Raw genomic sequence first — 18,056 nt, forward strand, 5'->3', positions numbered from 1 at the left:
TATGTAGACTAAGTTGGTCTTGAATTCACTGACTCCTGTCTCAGGCTCTCCAGTTCTAGGACTATTAGGCATGCCCCATCTCATCCAGCTGAGTCTGAAATACTGTGTGGATGACTGTACAAAGCCAGTCAGGTACACAGAGCTATCTAGAGCCAATGTTAAAGCACAAGTTGTTGATACAACAACAAAAACTTACCCCAATTCTTTAAGGGTTATTTTTATTTTACATGTATGATGTTCTGCTTGCATGTACATATGTGCACCATGTGGATGCCTATGAAAGCCAAAGATGATTTCAGATCCCTCAACTGGAGTTACAGGCAGTCATAAGCAGGCTATATAGGTGTTGGAACCAAACCCAGCTTGGGGTCCTCTGCAAGCACACTAAATGCTCTTAACTGCTGAGTCCTCTCTCCAGCCTTATGTGTACATGCATGTGCATGTAGAGTCCAGAGAGGGCATGAGCTGCCATGTGGGTAACGAGAATTGAACCAGCCCTATGTCCTCTGTAAGACCAGTGAGTGATCCCTGAGTCAGCTCTCCAGCTATCTATCTCGTCTCCTGCAAATTCTTAATTAGTAAACGTGAAGGGAGTCATTGGAAAGAATTCCATCCTAGTGACAGTCTGAGATTTCAAAATCTGCTTAATTGAATTAGGCCTTGCACTCAGTAATCCCCCTGTCTCAGCCTCCCTAATGATGGTATTACAGATGTTTGCTAACACCTCAGCTACTAAGATTCCATTTTAATTATGACCACTATTTCCTCTCTGAAAATCTGATTTAGTTGTGATGGTTTTCTGGGCAGGAACTTCAAAAAGGGACATGGTATGGGTAAAGCTAAAACAGCCATAAATACCTTCCCCTTTGTCCAAGTTTTCTTGGAATAAACGGAGGGTCAAATCTGAATTCCTATCTGCATCTTAGCTCTAGCACATTACTTCTCACCTTCAGGGGCCAATGAGTAAGAACACAAGCCTGGGCACTTACCTTCTGCTTCAGGGAACGACTCATCCTCTGTCTCACCGAAAGGGTTGGTGCGCCTAGGGGAACAGCCAGAGGTCAGCGGTCCTGCCAGTGGCGGCTAACAGGAGCTCAGCACTTAACTCTTAGGTCAGAGGCGCCTATCCCAGGAGCAGTCTCTGGTGCTGAGTGAAGACGCACAAACCGACTTTCACTTTCCCAGACAGCTACCTCAGGTCATACCTGCTGCCTCTGTTCTGCTCAAGGAACTCTGTTGCAGGAAGTACAATATCAAACTGAATGGGTGTCCCAGGTGCTATTAGCTCCTCTGTTTCAGGAATGCTGCCTGTTGCTCTGGGAACAATCTTGTCATTTTCTGTGTCAGAATTTTTCATGGTTTGACTAAAATATAAAAAAGAGGAGAATAAAGTGGAACAAATTTTTCATTTATTTAATACTGATGTGACTTTTACATGTTGCAATACAAGGGAGCCTTAACCAGTCTCTGTCTATTCTACAAATAAGCCTTCCTCACCTTCACATCCTTGGCTAGAACCCTTCTCCTCCTCGCTATCCACAGTCCCTCTGTTGCTCCTTTAGAGACTGGGTTGTTTTTGGAGTAAGGCTACAGGCAGCTCACATTACACACCGACACACAGTAAGACATGACATTTCATTGCAACCTGGCTGTAATTTCCTGAAAAGCCCCCTTTCCACTCACCTAATACTCCCTCCACTTGAGAGACAGTAAACATACCATGTGTTCCTTGTTTCTGTATAGCACAGTTCCAACTCTCCCACGACCAGCTCAAATTACACCACTGTGATAATGTCTCAATAAGTCACAGCATTTGCTACCCTGGGTGCCTCTTGAGCACTGCACAGTGGCCCACATGCATCTACAGAGACAGCACCGCTAAGAGAAGTGCACTCATGGTGGATAGCCTGTCCTACACTCCTGTTTCTTTTTTCTTGAGGTGAAAATGCTGTCATTTAACTTTACCCTTTAAAATTCCTTCTTAAGGTACAGTGCGAATTCCTCTGAAGGACATGGAATGTCACTGCATTTCTATTCCTTACATTGTCTGGACCATAACCCTCAATGATCTTTTCACATCAATGTTTTCTGGTTTCTCAAATGTCAGTAGCTGAGTACTGTATGAAAACTGCAATGGCTGTGACTTCTATCCAGTGAGATGTGGGTAGAAACAAATGCACCAGCTTTAAGATAGTCCTGTTACCCACCGACCCCTCTCTCCTATCCAGTTTATCCTACAGATAATGCAGAATAATTTTTGTAAACCTGGTTCTGACTGTAGCCTCTTTTCTTAATACCTTCAGCCCTGTCCCACTTCCTATAATTCCTGTGCAAGGATTACTAAGGCTTTTACAATGACTCAAATCCATCTGGTGGCCTTACCTACCATTCTTTTTCATGTACCCAGTGCCAAGTGCATGAACCCAGGAAGCTACACAATTAGAGTTTTCTAAGCACTTCCTTTAGGCCATTAAGTATTTATGGAACATCTGATGGAGTTCTTTCTACCATTCAACTAAAAGACAAATAAGAGTCTTGATTTTTAATATTCCTCTTGATACCATTAACACAACAAATAAGACAGCCCTCTACTACCTAATTAACCACTTGAAAACTCCCACTGAGACAAAATGTATGAGTCCTAGAATACATCTTTAAGCAGTGTTCAAAGGAAAAGCTGTATGCACATTCAGTTAATGAAAAGAGCAACCAACACCAGATGTGACAGGCTGAGGCAAGGATGTCTGCTGGGACTCTGAGGCCAGTTCAGGTGATATCATGTGACTACCCCACCCCACAGAGCAACAAAACAGCAAACAGACCACCCAAATACTCAATGCTAATAAATGACTGATAGATTTATTAGAAGAATTATGAAAATGTAGTAACGTAAGTGAAAACTGAGTAGATGCACACTATACATATGCAGAAAAGGCTCAGCCAATAACACGGACACACAGTTGACTAGGGTTACAGTGCCGAGATGCTAATAGAAGGTTCCTGTCTGCCTTGGACTACTAAGGTCTGGCCCAGTGGACCTGGACAGGGATACTGAACTCGGGTTTGAATACTGGCTCCACCCCTCATGTGTGCTGTGGGTGTGGGCACATTAGAACTTTTTCTGACCACAACTATTGCTTCTGTTGCACAGGGTACAATGGAATCTTTGGGGTTGTGAGGACTAGAAACAAATTTCAAATTCCTAACAGTTTGGCTCCACAGAAGGTAATTTTTCCTTGTTCTTTAGTTACCTGGAGCAAGAGCTTTCTTGTTTTTTCCCAAAGCTTGTAATTGGAGTCACTGCCTGAAGAGCCGTCTGGTTCAACTTGATGGCTACTGCCTACATGTAAGCCACAGGACACAGGCTCAGGCCAGGAAGGGACGCCTACCTTCCAGGTGAAGTGCAGGCAGGTACTAATTACCTCTGGGTTGTCCGTCAGGTAGATCTGCCTGGAGATGTTGTTTATTGCACATATCCACTGTGGAGGACATTAAAAAGAACACTGAATCCCAGTTACTCATCATAGGAGGGCAGGGGTGAGACAGACAAAACTTTACCTCTTCGTATTCCTTTCTGCTTTCTGCTTGGAGAATGATCCCCCTGAAACAAACAAGATGCATCAATGCCTCCTAGGTCTCAGGGACCAAGGAAGTGTTCATTAGACCAATCTGGCACCAGGAAAACAGCTTGTTGGGATGGAAGCAAAGTAGGGATGCAGGCCTGGCCTTTCCACCAGAGTACTATATCATCTCTAGGCCTCTTTCTCCTCTATACAGAAGGCTGGACTTGGATCATCTAACCTATGACTACAGTGAGGACTGTCTTGGATTCTCTTCTTAGATAATCCAAGGCACCAGCACATTACTCGCCCCTTCTCCAACTGAGGAAGGACCTAGTATGTATCTAAGCACTGAAAGTCCATACACTTAAGGCATTCTACCTTTATGACGGACTTAGCTCTTTCAGGGACTCTCTGTGGCAGAGGGAACACAGATACCATCTCTGTATCTGGGAAGACTCAGGCCCAGGGGTATTTAGAAACTACATAGGATCACTAGAATCTGTGCATCTTAGTCCTGAGCCACTGGCCACTGTCAAAGAAAGAACAGTCTCTAACTGCTCTGCTAACTTGGGGAAGGCATATCCCATAGGATCCCACTATTCCCATCACCAGCCTCTAGGCAGGCAAAGCCTGAGGTAATTTCCTAGGATTTAGAACTCTAAACACAAACTGAAACCCCTGCTCTACACAAGAGGGGAACCACTGGGATGGGACCTACTGTGATAACTATAGGCTACTACATTTTCAGGTATGACCTTTGGGCCCATAAGGTCCCAAGGTGAGGACAGTGTCGTTAAGTGACACTTCTGTAGAAAATGTACTGCTCACACTGTGGAGAATGTACTGCTCTCACTGTGGAGAATGTACTGCTCACACTTCTGTAGAGAATGTACTGCTCACACTTCTGTAGAGAATGTACTGCTCACACTTCTGTAGAGAATGTACTGCTCACACTTCTGTAGAGATGTACTGCTCTCACTGTACAGAATGTACTGTTTACACTCTGTAGAGAATGTACTGCTCACACTCTGTAGAGAATGTACTGCTCACACTCTGTAGACAATGTACTGTTCACACTCTGTAGACAATGTACTGTTCACACTGTAGACAATGTACTGCTCACACTCTGTAGACAATGTACTGCTCACACTGTAGACAATGTACTGCTCACACTCTGTAGAGAATGTACTGCTCACACTTCTGTAGAGAATGTACTGCTCACACTCTGTAGAGAATGTACTGCTCACACTCTGTAGAGAATGTACTGCTCACACTTCTGTAGAGAATGTACTGCTCACACTTCTGCAGAGAATGTACCGCTCACACTCTGTAGACAATGTACCGCTCACACTCTGTAGACAATGTACTGCTCACACTTCTGTAGAGAATGTACTGCTCACACTTCTGTAGAGAATGTACTGCTCACACTCTGTAGACAATGTACTGCTCACACTTCTGTAGAGAATGTACTGCTTACACTTCTGTAGAGAATGTACTGCTCACACTCTGTAGACAATGTACCGCTCACACTCTGTAGACAATGTACTGCTCACACTGTAGAGAATGTACTGCTCACACTTCTGTAGAGATTGTACTGTTCACACTTCCAGTTCTGGATGTAAAATGGACTTCTTGGATAGTTTTCTGGCTGCTCTCCTTAGCCTTATCCCAAAACAGAGGAGTCCCAGCCTTCTCTCAGCCTTCTTTCAGATCTCTGCTGGGAAGCACCTGCTACATCTGTCTTATACACATCATCTCTCCTCCCAAGACACAGCTGGATCCTCACCGGGGTTCCTGAATAAGGTGAGGTGGGTCCCAGTAGTCACTGCATTTGTTTACAGAGGACAGAAAACCACACTTGAAAGAACAAGACCTGCAATGTGGCCTCTCGCGGCCAGGACTGGTACATGGGAACTAGAGCTAGCAGCCTTCAGTAAGGGTAATTCCTACACTGTCCTCCCAAATAAGACATGAGGCATACGGTTTGCCACTGGGCGTGGAGATCTGAAAGCAGTATCGTCGGTCTTCACAATCCACAGCCATCACAGAGCAGTTGTCCAGGTCCTGAATCAAGCCTCCAGCCACAGCTCCCCTGGGCTGGCACATGAGGTTCCCGCCTTGGGTGAAGAAGTACAGCCTCTCCCAGGTGGTGGTGACCAGTCCTGTCTTGCTGTGGGAATTGTATGTGAAGGTTCATTAGCACTAGGACTTGGGAATAGGCCCTCCATACCATGCTGCCTATTCTTAGGAACTGGCACATTTTAGAAATGTCTTTGCATTAAAGGAAAACTTGGAAACTCACTCTGTGAATAGTGGCAGAAATACAGTTTAGCTTGAGTCATTGGGAAGGCGGCTCTGTTCCCATGAGGAATGACAGAACCAAAGCCAGCTATGCAGTCACATGCGCCTACCGTTGGCTTCCAAACCCACCAGCCCTAACTAGAATCTGTCCATCATTTAAGGACTGAACCCTGTACCATTCATTTCTCTAGGATGCAGAACTGAACTCTTCTGAGTATACCAGCCATCAGGGTCACACTGCCTCTCTCCCAATCCTGGGGGCTCTAACTGGAGGACATTCTCATTTGGAGGGCTGTACACAAGAGGAAAATGCAGCCTCCTGGCAAAAGCATCCTAACTTTGTGGAGGTTTTTTTCTTTTTGCCCTACAGAACTAATGAGGACATTTAGCTTAGTCTCACACTGACAGGCCTAGGAGAGGCTTCACCTGCAGAAAAGAGCCTCAGATAAGCCTCATGGCAGAGACACTTTTACTATTTACTAAATAGCAACTATGCACAAGGCACTGTGTTTCTTGTTCCAATGACTGTTTTTTTAAATGGCAACTGCTAACACTGGAGGGCTCCCCACACACTAGAGACTTACTCAACAGCAGTGAAGTAGGAGTCATCCACCTCACAGCCAGGAATCAGCCACCAATACCAGTGTACTCTACAACGATGGCCACAGCCTTTGAGGGTCTTAGAAGCAATGAATCCTTTTGTATCTTTTATTCCAGATGGATATTTAAAGACATGATCACAATGGGTGTGATTCAATCTGGAAAGATCTAACAGACCCTGGCTCTTGCCTCAGCATGGGTCTTTGTGGCACTGCTCTTACCCTTCAGCAGGCAGGGGCCGAGGACTACACTCTCAATAGCCTGGAGTGACATTTAAATGACCATGAAACCTAAACAAGGGTGGCCTGCAGCTCCTGGAGTCCAGGGCACTGACTCCAGCCTCTTGGGGCTCAGTTTTCAGCTTTGTCTCAGTGCAGCCTGGAACTTGGGCCCCCAAAGCTTCCCAAGTCGGGCTTGTTGCCCACTACCACCCACAGACCACTAGCCACATGAGAAACAGCCTCTGAGGCCACTTCCCAGGGAAGGCTGAGTTCAGCAAAGCTGCATGGCATTCTCACTTTCTGAGATTGAGGTAGCCAGCCTTCTGGATGAGGTTCCTGTTGATCTGTGATGTGGCCACATCCATATCCGGAGTGTAAACAGATTCATCAATTGAAAGCAACTCTTGCTGGGACACCCGCATTTTGTCTGCCTCAGCTTCCAGTTCCACCTGAATGCTTAAGACAGAAGGTTGCAGGTCAGCCACTCTCCACAGGCCAGCTCACCACTCCTAAGCCACAAGGTGGCAGTGCCTGCTTCACCCACTGATGGATGCTTCCTGCATTACAGATGGAGCCACCAGCTTCCCAGGTAGCACAACTTTCCACCCTAGACCTATGTCCAGAAAGCTGCATTACCAGAAGTGATACTGGTTCAGGGGGACCACACTCAGATCTGCTAATGCAGATCGTAGGAGCCACTCTGGGACCCCATCTTCAGGGTCTACATATAGGGCCTAGGAAAGACCCCTAAGTGAAGGAATGGTACAACACTGTCTAGCTCAGGGTTTGAGAAGACTATGAGAGACAGGAATGGCCAGGAAATACCAAGAAGAAGCCAGGGCTTGTTCTGTGACCATCAAACTGCCCTGAGGTGGCAAAGGGTCAGTGACCAGGTTCTGGTTTGACAGTCCTGGCTTTGCATGCTCTATGCTGACATGTAGAAAACTTAGAACTTTTCCTTCCAACAGGTGCTATTCTTTTGGCCTCATCAGACTCTCACCTACTATTGGCAGATGTAGGTTATAAAGTCTAGGACAGAAATTCCAGACAGCCCACACATCTGAGAATGCAAACGAGAAATAAGGAGTCCCACTTCACATGAAGTTACACAAGAGGACAGAACCATGGCAGGGGGAACTAGGCAGATATGCAGCAAAGTCACCCTGACCAGTCTCAAGGTCAGTACCTCAGGATTTTTTCTTCTCAGCTTGACAATTTCACCCAGCTGTTGTTGAGTGTTTGGCTTTTCTGACATTTGAATTCTCCACTGAGATGGTGCAGCCTGCTACTCACTGCCAAGGTGGAGAACGGTGTGTGTGTGTGTGAGAGAGAGGGGGGGGAGAGGGAGGGAGGGAAAGAGGGAGGGAAGGAGGGATGAGAATGAATGAGAATATATTGTGTGTATTTTAAGACAGGGTCTCACCATGTGGACCATACTGACCTCAACTCAGAGAGCTGCCTACATCTGCTTCCCAAGTGCTAGGATTAAAAGTTTGTGCCACCACACCCAGGCAAGGTGGAGAATGAAATGAGAGGAAAACCCCAGTAAAGGGTTCTAAAGGAGGCAGTCAGTGGACAGACCCCACTCAGGCTCTCCAGCTTGTGTGGCTAAGTGTTGTGGGATAATCTTTTTGTTCACTGTGAAGAAATGTCACTCTGATTGGTTCAATCAAAACCTGAACAGTCAATGGCTAGGCAGGATTTCCAGACAGAGAGGACGCTGGGAAGAAGAGTGAAGATGAAAGGAGACCTGGAGGAAGCAGGAAAGCAGGGTGGACAGCACACAGATTAACAGATATGGGTTCATTTAAGTTATAAAGAGCTAGCTAGAAACAAGCCTAAGGTATCAGACAGAGCTTTCATAATTAACAAGTTCCTATGTCATGATTTGTGAGCTGGTAGCTCAAAGAAAAACCCGATTACAGATAAGAGTAGCCTCTTGAAAGAGGACTGTTTGGTTTCCTCAGAGATGTGCTCCTGTGCACCAGTGTGTCATCTGGCACACAATTCAGGGAGGCTTTAGTAGCTGCTTTGCTCTCTCCAGCCTCATATACACAGTCTCGGAATCCGAAACCAATCAGAATCTCCGAAGACCCCAAAGAACACAGGAACAAAGTAACTGCTTCCAACTGCTTCTCTCCAGAGCTGACATCTCCCTGCATCACCATGGAATTAAGGACTAAACCCCCTAGCTCTTCAGGGTAGCTGGACCTGAGCACTTAGGGTACCTGTGTTCCCCCACAGGAATGTAAAGATTTAGTGCCAGCACCAGATGCTGCCTAAGGCCTCATGTGGGTGGGCTGCGCCTGCATGAAATGGGGCAGCAGAAGACCCTCATGCCTGGAGAATAATGGCGGCAATTACTCATTGGCATGTAATTCACATGCTAAGAAAATTAGCTTTTTTGCCAGCAATAGTGATGTACACCTTAAATCTCAGCACACGAGAGGCAGAGGCGAGCAGATCTGAGAGTTTGAGGCCAGCCTGGTCTATATAGTGAGTTCCAGGCCATCCAGAGCTACAAAATGAGATCCTGCCTACAAAAAAAAAAAAAAAAAAAAAAAAAAAACTTCAGCCCCGAGAGATAAGAGAGACGGGCCCTTTTACAGAGTGACAGGTTCTGTGCTGTCCTGTAGCATCTCAGGAACAGAACAAATTACAAGGGAGAAAGTGGAGTGGGATTTCACAAACTGCTTCCTAGCATCACTGTAGTCTGACCTGTCTCTGTCTCCGCTGCTCGTCACTGGGTGAGCACTGTGCTGGCTTTCCCCAAGAGCACAGCTCCTGTCCCAGCCATGGAGCCCAGTGCTCGGTAATGGCTCTTCAGGGTTCTCTTCATGTTCAGAGCCTTTGATGGACTTCTGCCTGAATAAACTCCTGCTGGGCCCTCTTGAGCTACTTGACATGTAACAACTTCAAGAGAACGTTCTCCTTTTCCCACAGGAAGTAAGATTCCATATTCACTGTTCTCACTTTGTATTCCTTTTGGGGGCAGGTGAGAGGTTCTGAAACAGGCCTCATGTGCCCCAGGCTGGCCTTGAACTCCGGCCTTCCTGCCTCCTCCTCCCATTTTCTAATTCTTCAACTATAACATGCCCCGTCCCCAACCCTCACAGCAGTCTTGACAGGTATCGAGAGTGACATATGCATGCACAGGGTGAAACTGGCCTGCATGTGTGGCCCATGAGCCACCTCAGAGCTCTCCTCACAGAGGCCGCGGAAGAGGGAAGCGGCCGAGCCGGGGCAGTCCTCCCAACAGGAAGACCATCTGAGGAAAGCGATGGGGTTTCTGAAGTGCACTCCACGGCTGAACTACAGCTCACTGAAGTACGTACAAAGGCTTGGCATCTTGCGTGTCTACTATGACCTAGTGTGACCCTAGAATTTCCTGCCAAGTAGGAGCAGTTCTGGTTGCTGCTCCCGTTAACTTCGAGGGAAAGCTAATCTACAGTTCTCTCAGAGGCTCACAGCACGTGACACCCAAACATCAGCAAGGGCGGGCGATTCCGACACTGGAGTACCGCAGTCTTCACGTTGAGAGCACCTCTCCCGCCAGGTCAAGACTGTCTTAAGGTTACAGGGTGATGGGACTCTTTGACCCTCCGAAGGCAGAAGAAGCCTGCACCCACTCCCCAGTGAGGCTGATGCAGTGGGAAGACAGAAGGACCCCAGGCCTCGCCTGAGAGCAGTATTACCTCTGAACCATGTCTGTAACTGATGATAAGAAACCGTCCATACTTTTGGAGAACATCTCTGCTCCTCTCTTGAAAAAGTTAATCTGAAAGATACAAAGGCAGTATTCTGAACATCAACTAGGAAGGTAGTAATTCCCTAATGATGAGATTGTGTAGGGATAAATGATGTGGCTGCCAGCCCCTTCCTGTGGCAATCTGATAGCATTCCTCCATCACTTCCATCATTGGTTAAGAATGCCCAAGTCCATAGTGTGTTTGTCAGTGGAGAAATGGGAGCTTGGCAACCGTGCTCAAAGGCAGGAGACGCCAGGAATAAAGAAGGGTAGTACACCCTTGGTCCATACCAACAGTTTCAATAATCACAACTGACAATCTCTGAACTGCCACCAGCAGCCTTCTCTTCCCTGTTCTAAACCATTTTCCATCCAGCACTACGTGGAGATGAACCACGGGACATTTGATGGAGAATAGCAGGAGGTGTCCCCCAAGGTGAGGGCTGCCATGTGCCTGAGCACACTCACTGGGCCACACACAGCACAGCTGCCGACCTGGGATAGATGGACAGAGGACCTAAGCTCTGACCAAAGGGGAAATTGGGCTAAACTGGCATCAAGCAGCTTCTCAAAAGGGTGAGGCACACATGCTGCGTTTCCTCTGCCTACGGGAAGCAGCACCTGCGGGGCTGGCGACAGTCAAGGTGGAAAGAAGCTGCAGCTGCTGGCTTTGGAGCTGCAGGAAGGACTTCTTGCTTCCCGTGACTCCAGGGTGACCCTCACCTCCCAGAAGGAGGTCCAGGTGCCCAGCACATGGGGAAGAGCCAGGCATGGGAAAGAGAATGCTTCTGGGCATTACATGTTTGCAGCTGCCCAGCCTGAAAAGCTCAACTGCTTCACTGGTGGGCTTTCTGGACCTCAGGTATGAATGCTGCACTTCATGTGCCTGATGACAGGGATTCACAGCTGTGACCAAGGTTATAAAGACGAAGCACTCAGCATGGGCATTCTTTTCATGTGCCATGTTGGCTCATCTGAAGGGGAGCGTGGCCCAGGCAATGGGCACAGAAACTGAAGTCTCTCCCTGAAGAGGCCAGTGGGTGTTATCAGTAGGGTTTCGATACCCTTCCCTCTAGTCCGAGAACACCCTGGGAAAACGTGTTCACCAATGTCCTTAGGTCATCAGAGGGTAAGGCCATGAGCAGGATTATTGCCATGTCAAGTACACACATGGGATGTTCTGGGCCGCTGACCTCTGATTCACATCAACACTGTAAACCTATTTCAGTCCTTGAAATGTCAAATAAGCAAACAATGCTCATCAGCTAATCTTCATCTTCTCAGTCAGCCTTCTGCAGTAGCTGAGCACCTGGGGTTTCCTGTCCTTCCTTGTCCTCTGGAGCACTGCTTTAACCCTTTCGCTTGCTCTCCAGTTACTCTGAGCTCTCTGGGGTACCCAACCCCAAGCACAGATGAGCAGAGGGGATCTAAAGCCCTGTGCCCTCCTTACCCTGTCAATACCACAGGAGAGGTCATCCTGTGTGCTCCAAGATCGTACAGGGCTGTTGAGGTGGCTCAGCGCACTAACCACCAAGCCTCGTGACCGGAGCTGGATCCACAGGAGCACATGACAGGAGAAAACTGACTCCTACAGTTGTCTATTACTTCCACATGCAGGCCATGACATGTGCACACCCACACACATATGTGTACACATACAAACACACACAAACTAAACTGGATTTTGGAAAACCTATACAAATGATAAAACCTCAGTATTGAAGCCTGTTTTCTGAGAACCAGAGAAGCCACAACAGAGGCAACACGCCTTCCAAACGGCGAGTGCTGACATCTGAGCAGTCTCCACCAAATGGGCCTGCAGACAGCCGGATGCAGTGCTCACATACCATGAGCTAACGCAGGCGGTGCCCCATAAACACTGATAGAAAGGGCCGAGACAAGAGCACATGCTTCTGAGTCACCCAACAGCTTGTTGTCAGGAGCGCTCAGCTGAGAGAGGAACTCCAGCTGTGACGATTGAAAAGTTCGGTAGAGAAGGGACTACCAGTCCTGTGTCTTGAATGAGGAGTTTTCAGATGAAAACTGGAATGTTCCTAGGCCTCTAACCAATGCTCCTGCCTCCCAGCAAACGGCTCTGCCCTCCTAGGCCCAGGGGCTGTGTGTGAAGCATCTACCGCTCCTCTCCTCTCCCGTGGCCAATTTATAATCATTTAAAAAGCCTGGCTAGGAGAGGGTGTGCAATGCTTGGCTGTGAAAAGCACAGCACCTCCTGGCTACATCCTTTGGGTCCTCTGAGACTATACACAGACTGCCCAGACTGGAGCTTTTCGTCTGAGATGGTAAATACAACCACCCCTGTCCATGCTCCTGGGCCTGGAAGTGAGCAGGGATTACTGACCCAAGGCAAGGGCAGCCATCTAGGGAGGGCACACAGGAAGTGACTACAGAGAGCAAGAGCCCGGCATCTAACAACTCTGCCATCTATCGGGGTCAAAGTGCAATAGCTCCAGGAAAAAGGAGGGGGTAGTCAGCACAGTGCCATTCTGAGAAAGCTGGGTGGCTTTGCTGGGGGCTGAATAAAGGTAATCCATCTTTATTCAGACGACAGAGGCTAGACTGCAGGTATAAGCTGACTTCCCTGAACTCCCCCACCACCATGTAGCAGCTGTATTAGGAAGACAGACAGTTGTGGTTGGCTGCTTAAAGATGTCCAGACCCCCCTTTGCTGAGTGATGCTGATAATGTATTTCTTTTGAAGTATATGTAATTTTAAAATGCATACAAAGTCAGAGATTCTCATGTATGTTTTAAATTGGTAAATGGTCTTAGAAACATTTGTCATATCATTTTCAGTTCACAGACTATAAATGACCCAAGATTCTGGTGCATTTGTCCTGTCCAACATAAGGGCTGACAGTCACAGAGGGGAAAGCAGGTAAAGCTCATGCTGGCCCTGCCACTCATCCGTGCCACAGCAGCTGAGTTCACATCCTTAAACTGCAGCATCTCTGAAGACTCAGTAGCTCACTAACCAGGAGGGAAGAAGCTGATTAACTCCTCCACAGAAGACTTCCAAAAGCACCAGCACACTCTCCCTATGCCCCAGGAGGGAGCACACTGGCAGGAACTTCAGGGGCATACCATTTGAGAATGACCCAGCCAGGGGGAGCCTGACCATGCAGAGAAGGTTCATGCATACCCTGTCTCCAAGCCAGCCACCCAACTTGGGCGGAGTGAGCCTGCAGGACAGGTTGTAAAAGCAACGTGCACACACTGGGCTCGAAAACCAGCCATGCTCGTGGGCAGAAAGCTGCAACCCTGACTGACTTTCTTGGGTAGAGACAGGCAGACAGGCTTGTCCCTGAGGGAGGCTTGGGATGGGGCCACAGCTTCCTAAACATATGGTCTCAAAGGTCAAGCCCAGCTGGAAGCTCTCCTAAGAGCTGGGCCCCAGGAACTTTCCCAGGATACTGTGCACCTGTCTCTGTGACAATGCTTCCACTTCTCCTGACCACTGCTTCAGGTTTCCTCTTCTGGGGAAGGGGCTCCTACCTGTCCATGGGCAAAGCCTATCAAGGGTTCCATCATGGCCATCCGCTTGCGGTACTGCAGCGCGTTGAGGGCACAGTAGTACTGCAGGGATGAAAGGTGCTGTTTCCGCCGGGCAGATGCCACCTCTTTCCCAACTTCAGCCTTCACCTGGGGAAAGCGAAAGGAAAACTTCAAGTTGCCCATGGGGTCTAAGAATTCAGCAAGAGCACAAGAACTCAGACACATTTAGTTGTTCAGAGTAAACACTTGGGGATAAGGTTCCACCTTGGCTTAACAAGAAATGCCAATAAAAACTCCAAAGTGATAGCACCTCAGTCCCCAAGATTCTATGAGGCAAAGCCAGTACCCTTCTAGCGGCAGTGCCCAATGCTGCCACTTGGGAATACAGCACAGCAGCAGGTACCAAAAGCCACACACATTTTGGTTCATGCAAAAGTCTGTAGTCCTAGGAAGTAATTTAGCTCAAGGAAATGACGTAACAGAAGTAAGAATTGTGTGCATGAAGATCCAGTCGCCTGTGGTGGCAGAGCAGGAGTCAGCACCATGCAGAAGCCAACCGGCACATTGATCAGCATTGACAGTGGTTCCACCTGGTGCTTTAGATGGTGAAGAGATCCACACACGAGGTGCAGAAAAACTTGCGGGTCCAGATACAGGAACCAGGAAGAGCTCCATCACACAGCATTAATGCTACAAGTCTACAGAAGTCACAAAAGGAGCTGGGGTCGATGAGACGACTCTGAGGAACACTCACCCTTTCGTTCTCCTTTTTCTTAGGGAGCCTGCTGTATTTTGCCATTGAAAGGTCATGCTCTGAAAATAAAAGATACGTGAGCATCCAGAAGGGTCAAAAGGCAAGAACACTGGTTGTCTAACCCCTGCCACCACTAACTCAGGCACACCCCAAGCCGATGCACCCAAAATCGAAAGATGCCTACCATTGCTGGCGAGTCCAAAGAGATCCTTCAAAGTGCTCACTTCTGAACAGGGGAAACAAAAACATGTTAGAGCGAAGGGGACGGAACCATGTGGAGCCAGAGCTCTGCCTTCCCCAGAGGGTCAGGGCACATGCTCTGCCCACAGCCCCTCAGTCCTCTGCTCCCACAGGCCCTGGTGGTGGCAGTGGCACCTCACACCCAGGGACATGTAAAGGACATGGATTCCTGAGGATGGGTGACAGGGCACGGTCAGGCACCTGTCCTGGAAATCTGGCCTATGAGCTGAAGCCCTCAACTGTCTGAGAACATCGTCCCTTACCATAGGGGAGTACCCTATGGCCCAGGTTCCTGCTGGCACCACTGTAGAAATCTCATTTATTAGTCACTGTTGGACACAGGGCTTATGCTAATGAAAAGTGGCACAAACTGGTATACTGCACAGCCACCAGCCAACACCAATAACTATGACCCCACAGCATGGCACTGCACCCATCATCCACCAAGACGGCTTAACAATCCCCACAATGACAAAAAAGGTCACCACGAGAATGAAACTGCAGAACCCAGAGACAGAAGCTGAAGGAGTGACAGTCTCTACCTTCCTAACAGTCCACGCCACTCTGTCAAACCACAGAACCCTGTAAGCTCTATGCCACCTCTCAGTTGGTGTGCAGAAGGCCTCAGTCTCCCTTTTCCGGGGTTGCGCTTCCCTCATACATTTCCCTCTCTCCGCTCTCACCTTCTCTTAGAGCAGAGCTGTCTTTGAACACCTGTTGGGATCTCATGCTCTCCTCAGTGTGCTTTCGCTGGGGACAACGGGACAAGAGGCAGCAAAGGCAGCTGTGGGGACGCTGGTCTGGCACAGCGAGGTGAGGCAGGAGGAGCCCAGGTTCAAGGCCAGCGCGAGCTACAAACTTAAGGGCTCAGCGGTTAAGAGCACCTGCTGCTCTTTCAGAGGAGCCGGGCTAGGTCCCCAGCACTCACACAGCAGTCCACCAGCACCTGTAACCCCAGTTCTAGGGCACCAGATGCCTTCTTCTGACCTCCATAGACACCAGGCGCACACGTATATGCATTCATGCAGGCAAAACATCCATACATATAAAATAAGTCAATTTAACATTTAAAAGGCAGTAAAATATGCGCTAAGGAACTGTCTAAGCAGACAGGGACCAGACTCACATTCAGCTGGGGCTGAATACTTCAAGCTCATGTCTTTGTGCCATGAGAAAAGACTGATTTGATTTGGTTTTCATAGATGAGAAACTTCTGTTTTTACTAACTGAACAGTTTTCCTCTCCTCTAGGCAACTGTAACTCAGATGCTAGCTCACCGAGGTTGGTAGGGAGGGTCACGGTCACAGGGCTGTTGGCATGCTCAATCTAGGCTGTCCGACATACTATGAGTCAGACCTGCAGCCTAGCACACACATTACTTCTTTTTTCTTTTAGGTTTTTGAGGCAAGGTCTCATGCGGCCTAGGCTGGCCTCATACTTGGTCTGTAGCAAAGATGACCTTGAACTCCTGATCCTCCTGACTCAAGCACTGGGATTACAGGCGCGCACCGTCAAACCTGTCTACGACTTCATGTTTGTTAATTATGAAGTGTTAGGGCTGTCAAAACAGCCATGGGTGGAGCTTACAGCAAGCAGCTCAACCACTGTCTCAACTTGAGAAACACAAGGACAGCAGGGAGAAAAATCCATTTTCAATATTTGCCCTCAGTCACTAGAGCTTTTCCACTTAGAAAACAGTGTAAGATTACATATATTTTAAATTAAGGGTTTTTTTTTTTAATGAGTATGGGTATTTTGCTTGCATGTATGTCTGTGTACCACAAACATGCTTGGTGCCCACGGAGGTCCTGCAACTGGAGTTATAGACGGCTGTGACCACCATTTGGGTGCTGGGTACCAGGCCTGGGTCCTTTGCAGAAGCAGCCAGTGCTCCTCACTAAACCACTCTCCAGCCTCAAGATTATATATAATATTTATATTTTAATTAAGGTTATCGATTGAGGTTGTATGTTTTTTTAGTCAGCCTTCTCAACTACAGTTCTTGTTTGAATGTTCACAGATTTTCATTTCTCTGTGCAGGGATCATGCAATCTTCTCTCTATGGTTCTAATAACTGTACATAATCCTTTACTCTCTAAGTAATAAACGAAATAACTACACCAGCATTAGGACATTCTGATTCAGCTTCCTATTACCAAGTTTTTAAATAATCCTTTTTAATATCCACTTGGACTACTTTTGATTTCAAACACATCTAAAATTGCTGTAAGGTTCTACTTCCGTGTAGGAACTGAAATTCACCTAAAAGGCTACCCAAGTGTGGGTTCCAGTCAGAGTTCCTCGCTCCCCACTGAGCTTCGTGGGAGCCCCTGCGTGCCCACATCAGCACCCTCCACAGAGAAGGATTGGCATCACCCTCTCTTCCCTCCAAGCTTCCACTTCACGGTCCAAAGCATTCCTGGTTCCCAGAACAGTTGCCTCTGTTCATGATACATGCCCCAGCATCACTGTCCACTTGGCAAACATTTACAGTTCACTCAAACTCCGCTGCTGCACCAGAAGCTTCCTGAGCCCCTAGGCCCAGGAAGTCCACAGGCTCTGTGGTGCTTTCTCCAGTCCCTGGCCTCGCTCTGTAGCATTACAATGATCTGCCTCCACGTCTGTTTTATTTGCCTGTGGCCTCCCTTGGGTGAGCCAGGAATGCGCATAACCAAGAAAAGTTTGCTGAATGAAATTGCTTTAAAAAAGCATTCTTGGTGGTGCACACCTTTAATCAGCTCTCTGTGAGTTAGAGGCCAGCCTGGTCTACAAAGCGAGTTAGTTCCAGGACAGCCAGGGCTACACCAAGAAACCTTATCTCAAAAAAACAAAAAACAAAACAAACAAAAAAAGCATTCTGGACAGCCACGAGTTGAAAGGCCTGGACACAGTCAGAATCACTGTTAACAATTCAGAAGGCAGCTGCACTGAGCCTGCTACTTTACCTGTGAGATCCTTTTCTCGAAACTGTATAACAGGTAGAACCATAGTGTCTGCCAGCTGCTTGGCCAGCTCTGTGTGGAGACCATTGAGCTGAAAGCAAAAGGACTGAGTTGAGAAAATGATACACGTTATTGCTGACATGGTTTCACTCCAGCAGGCAGCACCAGACACTT

The 18,056-nt window shown here is 47.8% G+C and overlaps 1 protein-coding gene across 5 annotated transcripts in view; it reads right to left on the reverse strand.

Moving 5' to 3' along the window:
• Positions 1-18,056, reverse strand: part of Appl2 (adaptor protein, phosphotyrosine interacting with PH domain and leucine zipper 2) — a 46,061-nt gene that overhangs the window by 5,952 nt on the left and 22,053 nt on the right. For 4 of the 5 annotated variants that reach the window (XM_037196891.1, XM_028883613.2, XM_028883614.2 and 1 more), the window contains 12 exons: positions 17,886-17,973; positions 14,885-14,926; positions 14,701-14,759; positions 13,947-14,093; positions 10,381-10,463; positions 6,983-7,141; positions 5,545-5,733; positions 3,559-3,601; positions 3,423-3,479; positions 3,252-3,340; positions 1,206-1,364; positions 990-1,042 (listed from right to left, as the gene is read on the reverse strand). In XM_037196891.1, coding sequence (XP_037052786.1) covers positions 990-1,042; positions 1,206-1,364; positions 3,252-3,340; positions 3,423-3,479; positions 3,559-3,601; positions 5,545-5,733; positions 6,983-7,141; positions 10,381-10,463; positions 13,947-14,093; positions 14,701-14,759; positions 14,885-14,926; positions 17,886-17,973 — 1,168 coding nt within the window. Of the gene's footprint in view, positions 1-989; positions 1,043-1,205; positions 1,365-3,251; positions 3,341-3,422; positions 3,480-3,558; positions 3,602-5,544; positions 5,734-6,982; positions 7,142-10,380; positions 10,464-13,946; positions 14,094-14,700; positions 14,760-14,884; positions 14,927-15,623; positions 15,822-17,885; positions 17,974-18,056 lie in introns of those variants that run through there. The other variant, XM_037196892.1, reaches the window with a different exon arrangement.

Source organism: Peromyscus leucopus, chromosome 18 (assembly GCF_004664715.2).
Source record: "Peromyscus leucopus breed LL Stock chromosome 18, UCI_PerLeu_2.1, whole genome shotgun sequence".
NCBI lineage: Eukaryota > Metazoa > Chordata > Mammalia > Rodentia > Cricetidae > Peromyscus > Peromyscus leucopus.